Raw genomic sequence first — 19,572 nt, forward strand, 5'->3', positions numbered from 1 at the left:
AGGGGAGTGGGCAAGTGTGCAAAGGCCACACCTCACTGATACTTACCTTGGCAACCCTGCACTGTTGCAACTTGACATCTGCTTCATCCCACTCTTCCTCCAGCTCAAACCAGCCAATAGGATCATCCTCGCCAAGGTTATCAGACGGGCAACCAATCCTGTAAACACAAAGGTAATCACAAAATGTTCTCCTATTCCTAAACTTCTCAAGGGTCTAACGAATAAGGCACCACCTAAATGGCATTTAACTTGTTTACACGGCCTGTCGGTTAACAATCGAGGACGGGGTGTGGCACGTGGTGCCTCTCTGAGCATACGAGGGAGCTGGTGATAACATCCTCCCCACTTCTCAGCCTCCTCATCTGTGCAATGGGAACTATTATTAGTCCCATATATAACCTGGGAACTAAGGGAAGTTTGCTTCTCTAGATAACTGGCTTATCTGAAGAATGAGACCTGAAGTCAAGGCATCTGAGATGACGATACTCAGGAATAAGGTACAATGCAACAGCTGGTGTGTGCTTCTGGAAAAATCCAAAGGAGAGGCAGGTTCAGTTTTCTTTCCCTAGGTCTGGCTAACATAGGTACGACTGGCCTGAGATTCACAATTGCAACAACTGAAGGGTAAAAGCTGAGGAGCTTTCAGATCCTGGAGCTCCAAAAAAGGAAAACTTCAGCCTCCACAGGCCTCAGGATTTTTCCCTATTACTTAAGAAGTCCTGGGCTTCCCTGGTGGCGCAGTGGTTGAGAATCTGCCTGCCAATGCAGGGGACACGGGTTCGAGCCATGGTCTGGGAAGATCCCACATGCTGCGGGGCGACTAGGCCCGTGAGCCACAATTGCTGAGCCTGCGCGTCTGGAGCTTGTGCTCCGCCACGAGAGAGGCCGCGATAGTGAGAGGCCCGCACACTGCGATGAAGAGTGGCCCCCACTTGCTGCAACTAGAGAAAGCCCTCGCACAGAAACGAAGACCCAACACAGCCAAAAATAAATAAATAAATAAATAATTAATTAAAAAAAAATAAATAAGTGAGCTGATGGACAGGCAAACTGCTCTAAAAAAAAAAAAAAAAGTCCTTCCAGGGAAGCATTTCAACCCAAAGGCTGAAGAAGTACAACTGTGTGCCATTTCTTTTTTTTTTTTTAATTATTTATTTTATTTATTTATTTTTGGCTACGTTGGGTCTTCGTTGCTGCGCACGGGTTTTCTCTAGTTGCGGCAAGTGGGGGCTACAGTTTGTTGCGGTGCGCGGGCTTCTCATTGCATTGGCTTCTCCTCTTGCGGAGCACAGACTCTAGGCACGTGGGCTTCAGTAGTTGTGGCATGCGGGCTCAGCAGTTGTGGCTCACAGGCTCTAGAGCGCAGGCTCAGTAGTTGTGGCGCACGGGCTTAGTTGCTCCGTGGCAGGTAGGATCTTCCCGTACCAGGGCTCGAACCCGTGTCCCCTGTGTTAGCAGGCGGATTCTTAACCACTGCGCCACCAGGGAAGCCCCTGTTTCTTTTTAAAATTGGATACTTGAATGGTACTTCCTTTTCAGGAATTAAATAACTGAGAAGGAGAAAATGGCAGTCTTTTCAAGTAACATTCCTAAAACTTTAAACTATTTAGTCTGTGATACGGCTAACAAGCTAGCCAACACATGAGTATTCTGTATGGATAGGATAAGCAAACACAGGGATTTACAAGAAGAAAACAGCAAGAAGAAAAAGACAAAGGACCCAGAGTAGGTTCTGTAACAGAGAGAAAAAAACGTTCTCTTCTTACCATTAAGTCTTTCTTAGCATAAACCTTTCATGATGTAGTTAACCCTAAAACCAATGGGACAGGTGGTATTCCGTCTTAGCCCCAAACCATGCCAATGACTTTCATCAATATGGTGTGTTTGAGGATTCTTCAATTCACCCTTCGGGAGTCATCAAGGAAATCCTTGAGATACAGAGAGCTGGCAGGATGTCAGACAGTGGGGAGAAGCAACCTTGCTCACTACACCAACTCACAGGCAGGGTGGAGAAAACAGAGCTAAGTATCAGTCCTCTTAAATACGTACAGCAACCAAACAGCTGGTCCCAGAGTGTGCTGACTGACCGATGTCTGACCAGAGGGCAGACAAAAAAAAAAAAAAGGCAAGAAGACAGACACATGTCTATTACCATTTTGATCTCCAAACTGGAGAGGGACTGATAATATGTAGCCCAAGCAAATCAGGATTTCAGAGTAGTTCAGGCTGGAACCAGGAGCTAAAATCAACAAGGGACTAGCAAATAAGCCTGCATTTAGGTTCAAAAAAAAAAATCATCCTACATAAGATGTGAAAGATCTTGTTTGACAGCAGGTTTAGGGAAAAAAAAAAAACCTATATTAATATGTCCCAGGAGTGGGACACAGCTATTTAGAAACAAGTGTAATCTCTAGTTATTGTTTAAAAAGAAAAGCATCTTTTTAAAAAGCATGTATGCGTGATGGGAGACAGATTTGTTTCAATTCATTTAGAGGGCTGAAATTAAGACCACAGAGTTGAAATTACACGTGTAGATTTCAATAAACATAGAATATGTTACTGAAGTGCAGTGAGTTCTCCATCATTAAGGATATTCTAGGGAGGCTGAGTGACCCTTTGTCAGGGATGCCACCAAAGGAAGTCCAGCAGAGAGAGGAAGTTATTCTAGATCCTTGTTATTCCAAGTGTGATCCGTGGTCGGGGAGCATCAGAGTCGCCGGGGAGCTTGTTAGAAATAAGGTCTCAGGCCCCAGGCAGAACCACTGATTCAGAATCCGCATTTTCACACAATTATCGGTGGTTCATACGTACATGAAAGCCTAGTAGTACAGTACTCAGTGATAGTAAAAACTCCAGCACCCCATTACCTGTGAAATACAGGAGCAAAAAGGGCAAGTCTCGGGCTCAGCTGCATGAGTTTTAACTTGCTACTAGTAATTAGGGAGGTAACACTGTCCAAGAGGTCACCAACGACGTCTGTGGCTAAATCCAACAAGTCCACTTCTAGACTTACCTCACCGACTCCGGGGTAACATCCAACACCGTTGCCCACTCCCTACCTCTTTAACCACGATTTTCCCCTGGCTTCATGAGGACACTTCCCTGGCTTCCCTGCTGCTTCTCTGGCTGTTTTTCTCAGCCTCCCTTTCTCTGCTGCCCCATAAATGCTGGTGCCTCTCAGCATGTTGACCTAAAGTCTCTGTTCTTCCCAGCCCACACACTCCTCCAGAATGATCTCTTCTAATTCATTTTAAACTATCACCGAAATGTCTCTCATATCTCTGCCTTCAGGACAACATCTCTTCTAGGTTCCTCACCTGTTTATCCAACTAGCTGTGGGATATCTCAGAGACTTCCTAGAACCTCAAATCCAACAGGACCAAAACTGAGCTCATCATCTTCCCACAAACCTGTTTTCCCCGAGGTATTTTCTGTCTCAGAAAAAGGCGCTACCAATGTCCCCTCTGGCGAGCCAAAAATCCAGGACTCACTGAGGCCTAAGCCTCCTTCTCTCTCCTGCTGTACATCAGTCACTCACCAGGTCCTGCTGCTTCTCCTTTCTAGCCGTCTCTTCAATCGTCCACATCTCTCCATGGCTCCTGTTGCTGCTCTAGTTGAGGTTACCCACACTCTGGCTTCCCAGGTGACCGTGACAGCCTCCCCCCACTTCATCTGGCCTCCCCGCTCGCTCTCCTCCAGCCCACCTCACACAGCAGGCTCCAGAGCAGCACTTCCAAACCACAAATGCGAGCTCTCCTCGTTCTTCTTGAAGCTCCTCAGCAAACACTCCACCCTGCTCCCTGCCCCTGCCCCCATGGCTTTCAAGATAAAGTCTAAACCGTGAAACAGAGACAAAAGGGCCTTCAATGACCTGACCCTTCCCTAGCTCTCCAGCTTCACCTCTCCCCACTCTCCAACTCACGGCACACCTCAGCAACATGGGGCTCGTCAGTCCCTTGTGTACGCCAGACCCCACCTGAGCTCTCAACTCTGCTCTGCTCTTTGCTCAGGACACTCTGCTTCCACTTCTTCAAGTAGTTAATTAGCTTTAGCTCATCCATATTCAACACTTCCTCCAGGAAGCGTTCCCTGATCAGGTCAGGTGCTCTGCCATATGCTCCCAGAGCACCTTATCCCTCCTACCTACCTCGCATTTATAGTACTGTGACACTGTAGGCTTTATCATCTGTCTTCTGAGCTAAACAGTAGGCTCTATAGAGCAGGGAACGGGCCAATCTGCTCATTACAGTATCTTCAGTACCTAACATCAGGCCTAGCACATCGTAGGTGCTTAATAAATATTTTCGGTAAAAACACAAAAATAGGAGGAGGGAAGCTGGGGCCTGGGTAAATTTTCCAGTGGCTAGATAAGACTAGAGACCTCAGGCTGCCCACAATTCAGGCAGGTATTATTACCCAACCATTTTGAAGATGTGTACACCTGGTCACAGAAGGGACCGAGTAAGAGACTATGAACAAATTAAAATATATGTCTTCACATGTGCTGCCAGAAAGCAATGAATGCTCATGGCCACTGAAGATGGGTTAGTGGCAACTTTTCTATAAAGAAAACATACTTCACCAATGAGAGAATGTATACAATCTTATTAACTATAAAGATTTTTATTCTGTTCCTTACCTGCTTTTTACAAATTGCCTGAATTCCTGAAGCTTCCATTTGTCATATTTTTCAAATCTTTTGAAGTGCTCTTCTGCATGAAATTTATCAGAAGATGAATTATAGGCAAACACCAACCCACACTGGGCACCAATGCCACCACGTCGAACCTGGAAATAGAGATCTAAATAAAGTACATCAAAGGGACCAAAGTTCTGTGGCCATTTTGTTCCCAAATAATATGGTCAAATTCAAATAGCTTAACGCAAAAATCAAACCAACAAAATGAGATTTCAAATACATTAAGTCCTGGAAAAGTAAGAAAGCTGCTTCCCAAGAAATGATTCCTTACTTTTCTTGATCCTTATACTCACACCATTTACAGACTTAACAATCTATTCATCTTTGTGCCCTTGCCTTCTGCTACAGGCCTGACACAGAATAAATAATCACTAAATGGTCAATGAAAAACCAGTGACATGGACCTCTGAAATACAATCCTATTTTTAAAAATAGTAGTAACATTTCCTAAAGAAGGCAGAATAAGAATTACCATAATTCTGATCTGAGTAACTTGGAAGGCAGATTCAGTTCCTGTAGAAAAAATAATACTTGCTCTGGTTTTTCCAGTCTCTGTAAGAAAACCTACAAAAAGGAAAAACTAAAGTTAGGATGACTGAGGCACCTGTAATAACCCTAAGAACTAAGACCAACAAAACCAAAGCATATCCTTTGAGGCAGAGGGCATCTAGTCTATCTGGTTCTCTCATAAAAATTAGAAAAAGAAAGAAGAAAATTAGAAAAAGAATTCCCCTCTGGGCAGAAGCAACCCCCCTGATAGACACCGAGGTAACAGATCATGGTCCAGGTATAACTCGGTCAGAGCACAATCTTTTCAACTTTTCAACAATACAGGCTGCTCGGCTCTGAGGTAACGATAAAGAAATAAAAAGTTGATAAGGACTGTGACTTTAATTCAAAGAAACAAAAGACTGGACAATCAATCATCTTTCTGAACCATTCCTAAAACCATGACTGACGTTTGGCTGGGCTGTTAGAAGCAAGCAGGCTTAAAAGCTGAGAGAGGAATTAGATAGTTTCTTGAATACTCTGTCAGGAAAGACTGTAAAAGTCTTTGAAATGGGCAAAAAAAGAATGCTGGGTGTTTGTTTAGTGCACTCTTTGGGTCATCTCCACCTTTCTTTGTCTCTGAACTATTTTACAACTCTGTAAATTGTAGAATAATAACAGTAATGCAAAAGATTCTTGTCCACAGAAATAAAAATTGTGTCTATAGGAACATCGCTGATTATTCCTTATGAAGACTGACCAATTTTGCAACCATCTGTAGATTCATGTCAGCATTCTTACTGGTCTACGTGTATTAATGAGTTCTCCTTTGACCTGCTTGTAACATCTTACTGGTTCCCTCAGTAATTAATGGGATAAATAAAAAGATTGACATGTGTTCATTTTATATTTGTATGAGAGTTGTGGTTCACCTCTTTTGCTGTTGTTAATTATCCTTTAAAAATTTACAAAAAGGTCTGTTAAATCCAAGGCTGCTTTTCTCTTTCCAACCTCTGTAAATTATATAACTTACACATTTACTCAAATCAGCCTGACCACCCATTCTTCCCGAAACCATGAACTGCTTTCAACCACTCTGCCTTATCAAGATGAAAAGACTAAAACCAATTTCATGCTTATTTTATTACACTGAGTTCAATAAAACAAAAATTTGTGAAGTTAAATCTCCATAAGACAATATGCATTATTTTTCACCAAAACCAAGAAAATTAAATCCAAAGGAACCTTTACTAAATCACAGGGAGAAGCTATTATTGACCTAATGCTATCAAATAGTAATTCTACAGACAATTTTAAGAAGCCATACGGCCAGAAATTCACACAATTCTACTAACAGTAATACTAAAAACTATCCCAATTATTGAACTGTCACCTTTTCTAGGAGGTCTGGATGCCTCTAACTAATCAAACCTACTGTAAAGGCCGAAATGCTGCCTGGGAGTAGCTGCCAGTTTTCATTAGTCTCAAAGTAGCTGAAGCAATAATTTAAGTCAAAAGAATCAGACTCTTTTAAAATAACATGGCCATCAATTATTTTAAGGCCCAAATAAATATATACATTAAACAAACAAAGCTTAAAAAGTAAATAAATAAAACCTCTGTGCTTCCTTTTCTTGGTAAAAAACCAGCTCATATGTCTAACCTATAATATTTTAAAGCTACAACTGTTTGGACACCATGCCCCGCCTGCCCAATTTATTCTCTTAAAATGACAAGAAGAAAATAACCAATCTCAAACGTAAAGAATTTAATAACCCTACTCCTTCAGTTCTATTGGCAGCAGCCTGCACTCCTTTAAAACGCCAGACCCGTGGCTGTGACTCACAGGAGGTCAGCCCTCGGAGTGCCCACGTTCGGGTTCTCCGGGCACTCTGTGCAGCAAGGGGGAACGTCCAGTGTTTCCCAGCAGCTGGGGAACTTGAAAGGTAGCAGTGAAAAAGAGCTTTGGCCCCCGTAAGGGGAAGAAACAAATCACTCCTCAAAACCCCACAGTTCCAGCTGTGAGGACTTTCCTCTGTCCTCCCTGTCTCGTCAGGTTCATTTTTTTATAGAGGACCGAATCCTAACCTGAGTTACAAGAAACAGACAGTGACGGTTGTGAACGGAGAGACCAAGGGAAACCAAGGCTCCTCCCCACGCCCAGTCACACCCCGCCTGGGTGCTCATCAGAAACGCAACAAAAATAACAAATCCACACACTACAACTAGTTTATGCAATTTATCCATGCAAGGTTAGGTGGAAGGCAGGGAGGAGAGGTGGATGGATAAGACACAGGGAGAGTAACAAACTATTCAAATCAGACCAGGCAGAAGAGCTGGCAAATGCATTTCAATAGCTACAGAAAAACCTGTGGTGCTTTCAGACTTAGAATGGTGTTAAAAATCCAGACTGATTTTAAGGACAATGAAAACACCCTATGTATGGTATTATAATGATGGATATAGGTCATTATACATTTGTTCAAACCCACAGAATGGAAGACATCAAGAGTGAAGCCTAAAGTAAGCTATGGACTTTGGGTGATCACGATGTGTCAATGTAGGTTCACCCTTCGTAAAAATGTACCACTCTGGTGAGTGATGTGGATAATGCGGGAGGCTCTGCTCATGTGTGGGGCAGGGGGCATATGGGAAATCTCTGTACCTCCTTCCAGTTTTGTTGTAAACCTAAAACTGCTCTTAAAAAAAAATAAAGTCTTTAAAAAGAAAGACTAGATGGAGATGATTTGAAATTGTTATAAAAGTTTAAAAAAGTAAGATAGAACAAGAGAGGCCTTTCAGTAGATGATGATGAGAGTATGAAAAAAAATCCATACACTGGTTTTAAGAAGATTCTGCCTTACATACTCCAGAGACAAAAATCCCAATTCTTCAGAGAGCAAAGGAAAAATGCAGGGGGCCTTTGGTAGAGTGGTCTTGCCTTTCCTGAGTGTGGGGAGGGGGAAACTGGCAAAGAGCTGCCACCGCCTCCTCCCGACCCCACTTTGGACGGCGGGTGACTGGGCGGTCTGCGGTGGCCCTCAGGGTGGCAGGAGATGAATGTGGGGGAGGAAATGTGTCTGCAGGGGCTGAGCTGCTCAGCGAGGACTGCACGAAGCCTGCCTCGTGAGGCAGTCACGGCTTAAGAAGACCACCGGGAGGAGGTGTGACTGGTGAAGCACGTTTTCCCAGGTGTCTTTACTTCACTGGTGCTAATGCCCACAGGAAACAGGACACAGAGGAGGCGACTACTGAGAACGCACAAGGTCTGTTCTGCTGTGACGAAAGCCAAGGGGAAACCGAGTCCAAAGTGGTAAGGCCAGTTCCCTTCAATGTTTGATAACTGCTGGAACATTCCACGTCCTCTTCTGAACTGGCAACATTCAAAGCAGTACAGTGAGTAGAAAGGGGACATGTGCAGGAGACTAACCAGCTGGCCAACACGACGGATGAGGAAGAGACTCACAAACACTCCCTGGATGAGGAAAAGAGCCACAGTGCTGAAGAGCACATCAGCAATCACCACACTGACGCCAGGCAAGGAGTGAGGCTTCCTTCCAGACACTTCAAATGCCAGAGCAGCCATATGGAGAAATACCCTCATCTTAAGCTACGTTTTTAGCACTGATCCACTGAGTTTCTCAATACTTTGACATAACACAACAGAAAGACAATCTGAACTTAAAAATGGTAACTTTTTATATTCCAAGAGGAGAAGTCTTTGCTTTTCAAAACTGAAGGCTCTCAAGTACTTTTAAGTTGTTACAGGTGCCTGACACCTAGCAGGTGGCAACGCTGTAGTAAAGAAATCACGCAAATGGTTCAGGAACCACTGAAGCCAACTGAAGGACATCGCAGTGAAGACTGCATATCTTGAAAGTTTCGAAGACCACAGTGTGGTTTCACACAGCCTCTAGTGAGCACCATGGCCCTTTCTACTCACTAAAACCCGACAGGTCCACCACTCACCGTCCCTCGTCCACGGCTCTACAAGGAGGTTTTCAGGTCCTGACTTCTCTTCTTTTCCCTTGACATCACAGGCCTGAAGAGTCAACTGCAGAGGTTTACCTGATCAAAGAAAAGAAAGAGAGAGAAAGAGACAGCCTGAAGCTGGCACTATGAGAAAATGAAAACTAGAATGCTCATCAGTGCAAATGCAGAGCCTGTGGACACCCAGACTGCTCGGGAAACATTTACCCATTTAAAAGCTAAAACAGGAAGTAATATTAGACAAACGTTGACACCATCCTTTTCTGCTTTCCTGAAAGAGACAAAGTACAGCTTATGTCCCTAAGTAATTCTGAGGAGAATCATTCTAGAATAACCACTAGCTGGAAACAAAGAGCATTATAAGACACAGATTAATAGCACAGGCTCAACATATTTGTGTGTTGAGTCAGGGGAAGGGAGGAATTCCTAAGACACTGTTTTGGAGCCAGTAATTAACTTTATTGTAATTGCATTTAAATATATAAATAATGTCTTAGCGTTCTGGGTCTTGTTTCTTTAAAACATCTCCAGGCAAATTTTGAAAGTTTTCAAAATTATAAAAATCAACTTTTGCTATAATGATCTGAAAACTTTTCTTTTTCTTTTGTTTTAATAATATAATGAAAACTTTATAACCCTATTAACCTATAACCCAACCCAGAACTAGAACATTATCAATAATGAACAGTCCCCCTATGCATTCCTCCTCCATCCCGTGCTCCTTGCTCAAATAACTGCTAAACTGAATCAAAAACCTTTCTGGAGAATATTTTCCAGACACTACGTATCCCTCCCATTTGGCTGTGCCTTCTACGGGCCCCTACCCCTCCAAAAAAGTGACCTTTCCAAAATTGGGGAGGGACTGGATTTACAAGACATCGATTGTCAGACTTAAAAAATTAAACATAAAATACATTATTAAGTGATATTAAGGCAAAGGTACAAATATCATGAGGAAATATCACAGTATTGCCTCTATTACTGAAGAGGATGGGATCCAATACTGTACTTGTGGACAGAAACTTTAGCACTAGAGGCCAGGACAGCACATGTCCGCTGCAGTCATCTGAGAGTAGCTGTACGGACTCCTGTGCTGAGAAGGATTAGGAGGCCCCATCCTGGGTCAGTAGAAAAGTGCTAAGATGGATGCCGTTGGGCCCAGGAGGGGAAAGTGGTGGCAGGCATGTATGTATGACCATATATGTGGTTCCAACCAGCTATAAACTATCACGAGGATGCAGAGGGATGGATTCCAAGACAAGGATCCTTTGCTCTGGGTCTGGGGTAGTTTCCTCCCTCCTCCAGATGAAAGGTACTCCAACTTCCCAACCTCTTGACCTACACCATGAGACACTCCCATACTTTATCAAAGACGGCTGTGTTCAAATGGCCACCAAGCCTAAGTGATTAGGCCAGTAACTCCTGGGAGTACAGCACAGTGAACACTCAGCCTCTTCTGCTAACGCATCCATAAATGAACCAACATCTCCCTTCTCCCTACCAGCCCCAAAGAAGATACGTTCTTCCAGAAATCATTGTACAACTATAACGACCGAGCCCACAAACTACACAAAAAGATAAGAAGATGCCAGGAAGACCCTCGTTGGTGATGGTTTTATGACGTGTGCATCACGCCGAGGTCATTTACCGTATTTAAGGAGCAGGTTCTGCCTGACTGACGCCATGGATGAGATGAGGGATGAGGCGTCATAGTGTGTGTCCAGGTGGTCAGTGACAGTACACAGGGAGCTCAGCACTTTGGCAACACTCCCTCTTGCTAGTGCAAAAGCCAGAAGAGTCAGCTCCACCTCTGGAGTAGAACAGCAGCTATAAACAAAGAACAAAAAACACTTCACTTCTTAAAACTATGAGAACATCCAGGTAGCTCAAACTCTGTGTAACTGATTACATGAGCAAAATCAACCTGCCATATGCTTTCTCTGTTTACCAGAAACACTCTTTCAAAATCCTTAAGACAGCCTAAAGAAAAACTAAATCAACCCAGAGGACCAGGAAATTAAACCCTCACTCCCGTAACCTTCACCTATAAGTATTAAATAATGCTATCAACTTTAATAAGTCAAACTTTATAAACCAAAAATAAATAAGCTGTTGCAATAAACCCCTGCTATGAAGAAGCCTCGGGTAATAATTTGGCTTGGCCAGAGAGTTAAGGCTTATTCCTTCAAGCACCAATAACATATTTTAGATCTATTCCACATCACATCTGCTTTTTTAAACATATTACACTGAAACTTTTAAACCTGTCTAGATGGGGACTTCCCTGGCGGTCCAGTGGTTAGGACTCCGTGCTTCCACTGCCGGGGGCATGGGTCTGATCCCTGGTCGGGGAACGAAGATCCCCACATGCCACGTGGTGTGGCCAAAAAAGAAAAAACCCTGTCTAGATGGCTCAGGGCCTGGTTTGTACTCTAACAGGGCTCACTGTGACAGAGCTGAGTGTCCCCACACTACGCGACCCCTCAAACAGCCTGCAGGGTGTCCTTTCCCAGGTCTACGGACAATCAGCCTTGTTAGACCTGTGCATGGAGACAGCAGGTGCTGGGCTGGGGATGTGAGGGAACTGAGAGGCTTTGCATTCTGGACTTTGAGACCCCTGCTCTAGCTGAATCCGAGGACTACTCCGCACCCACCCCCAATTCCTGAGGGCAGCTGTGCTGCTAGATCATGGAGTTTACACGGGTGCACCGTTATTTCACTGTCTCTTCAGTCACTACAAATGATTCTTTAAAAAAAAAAAAAATCTTTAAAAGATTTTAAAATTTAAAAAAACAAGAAAGACTTATCGAGCACATATGCCCTCTATCCCCCATCAGCCCTTATCAACCTTAATTTTACCTAGTTATCCTTATGAGGAAGCTGTCCACTTCTTCCAGAACGTTGGGAGACAGGAAAGTTGAGAAATCTGTAGATCCTGGTGAGAGGGAGAGTGGAGGCATGTGCTGCAGTGCCTTCCTAGGAGTGTAAAATGTGCAGTCAGAACAATCCCTGGCAAACAATAAACTTAATAATACAATTTTAGACCAAAAAATAAAAATTGTTGGAAGCTTGTTTGGATTAATCCCTTATCAAGAAACAGACAGTGTTCCCACAGAGAACCTGGTACATAACACAGATCAGCCTTTTTCCTGCAGGGGTCCTGGTGCTAAACAGTTTAATGGGTTTTCTTTCTTTTCTTTTCTTTTTTCTTTAAGAGTTCCATTTCCCTCTATAAGAGCTCATTCAACCCTCTGGAAGCAAGTGTTCATTTTAAGTAGTATGAGCAAAAGACATATGTCTACAGAAAAACCCTGAGTTCTTAGAAAACTTGACCCCAGGGGCAGAGCTGTTTGTGACACACACAAAAAATTCATCTTCAGATCTCTTGTATCTAAAGATGCATCATGATATGTTTATTTTATCCTAAACATATCAGCACCTGTCACCTTCTTCTCTATTCCTGCCTGTGTTTCTTGGCCTTTCTACCTCAGAGTCTGCTTTAATGTTTCTCTTTTCTCATCTCCTTTTACAATAGCTTTACCTCCTCTGGACCAGCAGTCATCTAATAAATTTATGCAACAAAATATTACTGAGTCCTACTTGTGCCAGCAACTGTGCTAGGCAATGAGTGCACCATGAACAACACGAAAGTACAGAAAAAGTCACTCAAAATTCTACACTTGATAGTCATTTTATGATAATAGTAGTGGGAATCCCTGAAACTATTTAATTTCTACATTTCACAACAGAGACAAAACAGCACGGCTAACACTGTGTCAGCTTCCACTCTGCTCTCGTTTCTTGTCCCCTCTATATGAGCTGCATCAGTAGGGCAGCTACACTAACATACAGTCGATCAACAAGGTCAAATGCACCTAAGTGGCATGCAAGGATTTACAGAATTTATTTCCACTTTTGTTTCATAATATTTTTTTCTTACTTATTTTTCCTCATTGATTTTTAAAAATAATTTTTAAATTTTAGAATAGTTTTAAGATCACTGATATTTAAAAGTTAGGAGTGAAGATACCATTGCCGATTAACTATTACAACTGTTTAGGGACATATCCGTTCTTCAACAACGTGGCGTAGCTTCACAAAAATAAGGTAGAAAACTTTTCCTCTTCCCCTTCCTGAAAATTCAGTCCATAAAGTAGGGCTGTGCAAGGTAGGCACTCATGTGTCCTTGGGTGGGTGGGGTGCATGGTGGCCCAGAGTGAGGTATTGGAGTGGGGTACTGAGCAAAGGGACAGCCTGGCATGGAATGCAAGCACCAAGAGGGTGAGGAGGGTGTCCAGGCAAGGGCCAGGGAGGTGGGAGACTGGTTATCTAGAGCGGGATTGTTTAAATAAGTAAATATTTTAGGGATGATGGGAGCCAGGTTTCTCACAATCATAGAAGGGAGTTACAAATAGAGAAAGGGAGAAAACTAGAATGAACAGTAGTGCTGGATTAGAATTAGAAGTTATCAGAGTTTATTAGAAGTATAAACTCAGAGCTTTCAGTGTTACAGATATAGAAATAAATATAGGTGTCAATGTGTCTGTGCATACACATATGTGTCTATTACTTACACACAAACATGTATTTCCCAGCTGTGTACACTGAGAGAAGCAACACTCCAACAGCAATGAGTTTAGTTTGTTTAGTTTCTAAACACAACTCTCCACTAAGAGTGACCATGACTCTTGAGCAAAACAGCTGATTCTAAGACTATGGCAGGGAACATTCAAGATAAGCCTGGAATATCTTGTTGTAAGGAAGTGTTCCAAGAAGATGAGGACATATCAAAAGGACATATGAACCAGACTGAAGGGGTTGCCATCGGCCAAATCTGGGCCAATCTGACCGCCAAAACTGTGATGGATTATAACTCAGGGAATAAAACAGCAATCTTGAGTCATACCAATATAAAGTTTGATGAGGAATGGGATATTTACATAGTCTCAAAGTACCTCCTCACAAAATATTTATTAATTACAAAGGGAAAAGAATTCTTTTACACTGGAAAAGTCTGGCAGACACCACTTTCATCAAAAGGTCGAAGTTAACATCACCAAACTAGTAATAGGACAATCTGAAGCTGTGTGTCGCTGATGGGATGCAATGAGAACCCATCATCACTTCTATGATATTCCTGCCAAAGATACAAAATCTAATTTTAATCATGATGAAACTTCAGATAAACCAAAACTGAAGGACACTCTTCAAAATAACTGACCTATAATTTTCAAAAGTGTCAAAGTCTTAAAAGTCAAGGAAAAAAAAAAAAAAGTCAAGGAAAGACAGAGGAATTGTTCCTTATTGAAGGAAACTACAGATCCATGACAATGAAATACCAAGTATGATTCTGGACTGGATCCTTTTGCTATAAAGGACATTACCGAGACAACTAGCAAAACCTGAACAGGATCTGAGAATTAGATGGTAGCAATGTATATCAATGTTAATTTCCTGATTTTGATGGTTGTAGCAGCATGTTCTCATTTGCAGGAAATACATACTAAATAAAATATTCAGGAACCATGGGGCATCAGGTTAGCAAATTACTCTCAACTGGCTCAGGAAGAAGCCACTTTTTCTTTTTGCATCGAATTTGCAATATTTCTCTAAGTTTGAAATTTTTTTTATTTTTTAAATTTTAAAACAGGCAAGAAGAAAGGAGTCTGGCCAAATATTACCCTTCAGATCTAGCACTGCCAGCAGTATTATTTGCTGAAGAGTTTTATTTAATAGCAATAACAAATCTCAAAAGACATCTACAGAACAAAATATTAGCTATCTCTTTTATCTGATATTTTGATAGCCTGCACTAATAGTGCCTATTATCAGTTATTAAACTTACATATAATACTAATACTTCATTGCTACTGAAGCTAGTTGTTTTGCCTTATCTATTACTACTGAGTCTTTCTGCCCTAACAGTTTTTAGAAGAAAATTTTCAAAGGTACTCTACATTTAAAAATAAATTAATTTGGTGTCCTTGAAAAGATTTGACTCTTTAGTGAAAAGAGCTTTCAACCTAGGGCCTAGGTCCAAAGACCTAGATTCAAACTGATCCATCACTGCCTGGTCATATACCTCAGGGAAGGTCACTGTATTCCTGTCTATAAAATAGGGATAATTTTTACAGATACATTTTATGACATAAGTAGGTAAATAATATATAGCATCTGAAGGTGTTTTATCCCATATAAATTGCTATGTAAATGTGAACAACTGTTCCCCAGTGGATAAGGAAGAGGAATGGCATGTGGGACCCCCTCACAAGATAGGAGCTGAAGGCACAAACAGGAAACAACAGGGCACCTGGGGCCCAGCTGTTGACTGAGTCTCGATGATCAAAGGCTGCTCAGTGACTCGCCCTAAAGGGTTAGAGAATGAGCGCCCCGTGACAAGCCTGGAAAGCAAAGCGACTTACTGAGTGTTGCGTAGCACTGTTTGGACAAAGGCGGGATTTGTCTCCATGGAAGCCGTCACCAGAGATGTCAGCAGAGACCAATACCATATTGCAGAAGCATCTGAGACTGAGACCCCAGACTTCTTGACTCTCTGAAAGCCAACAGCCCTCAGACCATGAATTCTAGTGTCACATCCATCACTAAGACAACGCTTTATGTTAATCTGGACATCTGTCAAGCGCAAACAACAAATTCAGTATTGGATTAACTTCTTCAGTTCAGCAAATGCTAGGCTTCCAACTAAAAGCAAGATAGTAATTCACATTTCGAAAAGAAAATTCTGAAGATATACTTTGATGCCAGAAATAAATGATGTGTGCAATGGAGCTAGTATATATAATAAATTTGTCAAAAAAGCATTGACCAATCTAAGGAGTCAAAAGAATCATGTGTAAAATTAAGGGTGGCTTAAATCTTTATATCACAAAGCTTCACAGGCATTTATGAGTTCTAATAATTAACACAAAGTGCATTTTTAAAATCCTGATTAAATACACGGGAAGAAAATGTCTAAAAATTTTTCCTAGAGTTCCAAAATTTGGATGTTGTTATGAAACAGCAGCTGGCTCATAGCAGTTGTGAGAATTTCTTTTTAATTATCAAGTCCAGATAAATGGCATAGGCATGACTCACTTTTAAGAGCTGTCATAATTTCTTATTTGGGTTGGAAAGGAGGTGACAAGTTTAAAAGGACACAATTTAGAGAAAAGACCACCACAGTATAAGACAGGAAGCTTCTACTCCACAAGCTTAACTACTTCCTTGCCCAGGGGTGAGACACAAAGACTCTACCTCCCCAGGCCTCAGTTCCTTTGAGCAAAGTAAGAATACTTCTTTTGGCCCAGGAAAGCATTAGAAGAAATGAGACAAAACATGAAGCATTCCGGCTCCCTGAATGAAATAAGCCTGGAAAGAAATCACAGAATTGTGATTATTTCCAAAATGCTATGTGTGAAGCAAGGTTATAATAGTATAAAAATGGAAACAACCTAAATGTCCAAGAATAAAAGGCTTGTTAAAATGAAGGCATATTCTTACAACACTAAATAAAGGTGTGCATGAATATATGATAAGACAACACGTTAAAAAGTTACAAAAGAGCACGTACAAAATATCACCATTTTTTGTAAAAAGACATGTATAGATATATGTAAATATATATATATGCAAACCTATTTTTTATTTTTAAAAATGTGTATATATATATGTGCGTGTGTGTGTGTATTTATACACACAGACATACACACACACAGAAATATAAGAAAAGGTCTGGAAGGATCCATACCAACGGATTCACAGCGACAATCTCTGGGTAGTGGGATTTTGAATAATTTTTATCTAAATATTTCTAATTTTCTAATAAGAAAACAAAAATAAAATATTTTTAATTAAAATAGGTTTTACTGCTTTTCTATAACTTTTAAAAACACTGAATAGGCGAAATAATGACCACTTTCATGTATATGATGAGAAGCAAATCAGATCTCCAAAGAAAAGTAAACAGCTTTTCTACTTCAGAGGTCTTCCCGCCAAAAAACATGACTTCTTCCTCCCCTCCCAATCCCCTTAGTTAGAAGGGCAAGACGTATCTTGGTTGACTCACAGAGCTGACTGATGTTGGCATTTTCCAGCAGTGTCACGTAGCCAGTGACATTGCTGGGAATGTGCACGTCACGGACTTCCTGAAGATCGCTGGCACTCCTCCCCACAGCTACAGTCACCTGCTGTGGCATGTAGCTCTGGTCAGTGGCAGCCACTGCAATGGACAGGTGCCTAAGCACAACATCTGGCTTCATTTTCAAACTGGAAAACACGGAGAGCAGAAACTACAAGTGTTTATACAGGTTGAGAACTGGCAGGGCCCACAAGTCCCATCTCTAAGATCTTACATGTGATATACCCCAAGACTGATTCCCCTAAAAGCAACTAACTTCAAATGCTGGCTATTAGTTTCAAAGTCCTTATGACCTTCCCAAGTTTCTAAAATTCCTTTCAGTTCAAGATCAATCTTCTATTTCCTTTTAAGCTACTAATACAAGCAAGAAAGTACAATATGAACAGTCTAACAAAATCCCTTTACCTGGCAGGAAGCAAATTTCTAAACTGCATGCAAAGAACTGGGTATATTCCCTCATGTATAGATGGCTAAAGAGCATATTTATCCTCTATGAGAAAACAAGGTAATTATTTCTATTTCCACCAACTGAAATCAGCCCATTTTCTGAAGGGACAGGTGAAATTTTAGATAGCAGCTTCATCATAGTTTACTATCATCAATTCCACTCCAGTGGGGGAGATCCCTGGCGGTTCAGTGGTTAGGACTCCGTGCTTCCACTGCAGGGGGTATGGGTTCGATCCCTGGTCAGGGAACTAAGAACCACCCCCCACCGCGTGCTGTGTGGGGGTGGGGAAAAAAAAAATTCCACTCCAGGATTCCTGACCACCCCTGTTCCCTCTTTCTCTACTAAACTGGCCAACTTAGTTGCACACAAATTTTTTAAACGTGTAGAAAAAATCTTAAGAAGTAAAATCACATCAGATATAAATAACAAAAGCACATGTCCCTTGTGATATTAATCTTCCTGAAAACCTAGTGAAAAAGAACTGAAATCCGTATCATAAAATATTAGTCAAATGCTAATTTTCTCCCTTAAAATACCAAGTAAAGAAATTATCCATATTTATGAATATATGAACCAGGTTAGATAATTTTACATGATTCCTTTAACTTGATTCTTTTCTTTTTAAATAATTTTTAAAATAGATTTATTTTTTTAATTTATTTATTTTTGGCTGCATTGGGTCTTCGTTGCTGTGCACGGGCTTTCTCTAGTTGCGGCGAGCGGGGGCTCCTCATTGCGGTGGCTTCTCTTGTTGTGGAGCATGAGCTCTAGGCGCGCAGGCTTCAGTAGTTGTGGCACGTGGGCTCAGTAGTTGTGGCTCGCGGGCTCTAGAGCGCAGGCTCAGTAGTTGTGGCGCATGGGCTTAGCTGCTCCGTGGCATGTGGGATCTTCCCGGACCAGGGCTCGAACCCGTGTCCCCTGCATTGGCAGGCGGATTCTTAACCACTGCACCACCAGGGAAGTCCTAACTTGATTCTTAAAGCATCTTTCCAGATAGTCACAAGAAGAAAAACACTAGCCAGTTAAATAGAAAATATTCTAAAATTTAAAAAAATAATTTTTTAACACATTGATGGGATAAGAGAAAGAAAGTGGGTAATTTTCTTGGACTTTCACTCAAGAATTGGTATTACAGCACCCACCGAATCCAGTGTGAGCGGGCACTGCCATCTGACTGCCAGTATGATGACGTTTCTCCATTTGTCATCTTGTCAATGTCTGCAGGGTTGGAGGATGTTTCTATATAAGCATAGCACTTTGCTACTGACTTGAGTTTGTCCATCTCTGGACTTCTAGTTAGATCTCCAGGGCTCTCTGCAAGAAAAACCAGATTTCATCATGACACCTCTTTCACACAGAATTTTTTAAAAGATCATTTAAAATATCTAGCAGAAATATGCTTGGCACTTTGGCCCTAGAAAAATAAATGCTCCTTAAAATCTCCTTCCAAATTGGAGAACATGTATGAAGCAGAAGGACTGCTCCATGAGCTGACTGTAATACAACACAAATCCATTGATATATCTGCAAAACCACCAAGAGATGAATATGATGCCTTATAGTTTGAATTTACATTTCTTTAATTATGAGTGAGATTTTTTTAAGCCACTTGTGTGTAAGCCACTCGTGTTTCTGAGTATGGCCTGGTCCTACCCTCATCTATTTTTGTTACTGGGTCACAAGTCTTCTTATCAATTTATATATTTTATGTACATTATGTAATGTATATATACACATACATAGTAAGTAATATTTACTGACTGTTTACTGTGAACCAGGCACTTTTCTACACATTTTTATGTATTAATT

General features: G+C 41.5%; 1 protein-coding gene and 1 pseudogene across 3 annotated transcripts in view; both read right to left on the minus strand.

Moving 5' to 3' along the window:
* ZZEF1 (zinc finger ZZ-type and EF-hand domain containing 1) overlaps positions 1 to 19,572 on the minus strand; it is a 114,735-nt gene that overhangs the window by 73,474 nt on the left and 21,689 nt on the right. For all 3 annotated transcript variants that reach the window (XM_068530080.1, XM_068530079.1, XM_068530078.1), the window contains exons 4-12: positions 18,906 to 19,077; positions 17,244 to 17,443; positions 15,601 to 15,811; positions 12,038 to 12,154; positions 10,827 to 11,005; positions 9,158 to 9,256; positions 5,172 to 5,263; positions 4,640 to 4,788; positions 47 to 158 (exon numbers count right to left, since the gene is read on the minus strand). In XM_068530080.1, coding sequence (XP_068386181.1) covers positions 47 to 158; positions 4,640 to 4,788; positions 5,172 to 5,263; positions 9,158 to 9,256; positions 10,827 to 11,005; positions 12,038 to 12,154; positions 15,601 to 15,811; positions 17,244 to 17,443; positions 18,906 to 19,077 — 1,331 coding nt within the window. The remainder of the gene's footprint in view (positions 1 to 46; positions 159 to 4,639; positions 4,789 to 5,171; positions 5,264 to 9,157; positions 9,257 to 10,826; positions 11,006 to 12,037; positions 12,155 to 15,600; positions 15,812 to 17,243; positions 17,444 to 18,905; positions 19,078 to 19,572) is intronic.
* LOC137754970 (etoposide-induced protein 2.4 homolog pseudogene) lies at positions 8,081 to 8,774 on the minus strand (annotated as a pseudogene).

This window comes from Eschrichtius robustus, chromosome 20, assembly GCF_028021215.1.
Source record: "Eschrichtius robustus isolate mEscRob2 chromosome 20, mEscRob2.pri, whole genome shotgun sequence".
Lineage (NCBI taxonomy): Eukaryota > Metazoa > Chordata > Mammalia > Artiodactyla > Eschrichtiidae > Eschrichtius > Eschrichtius robustus.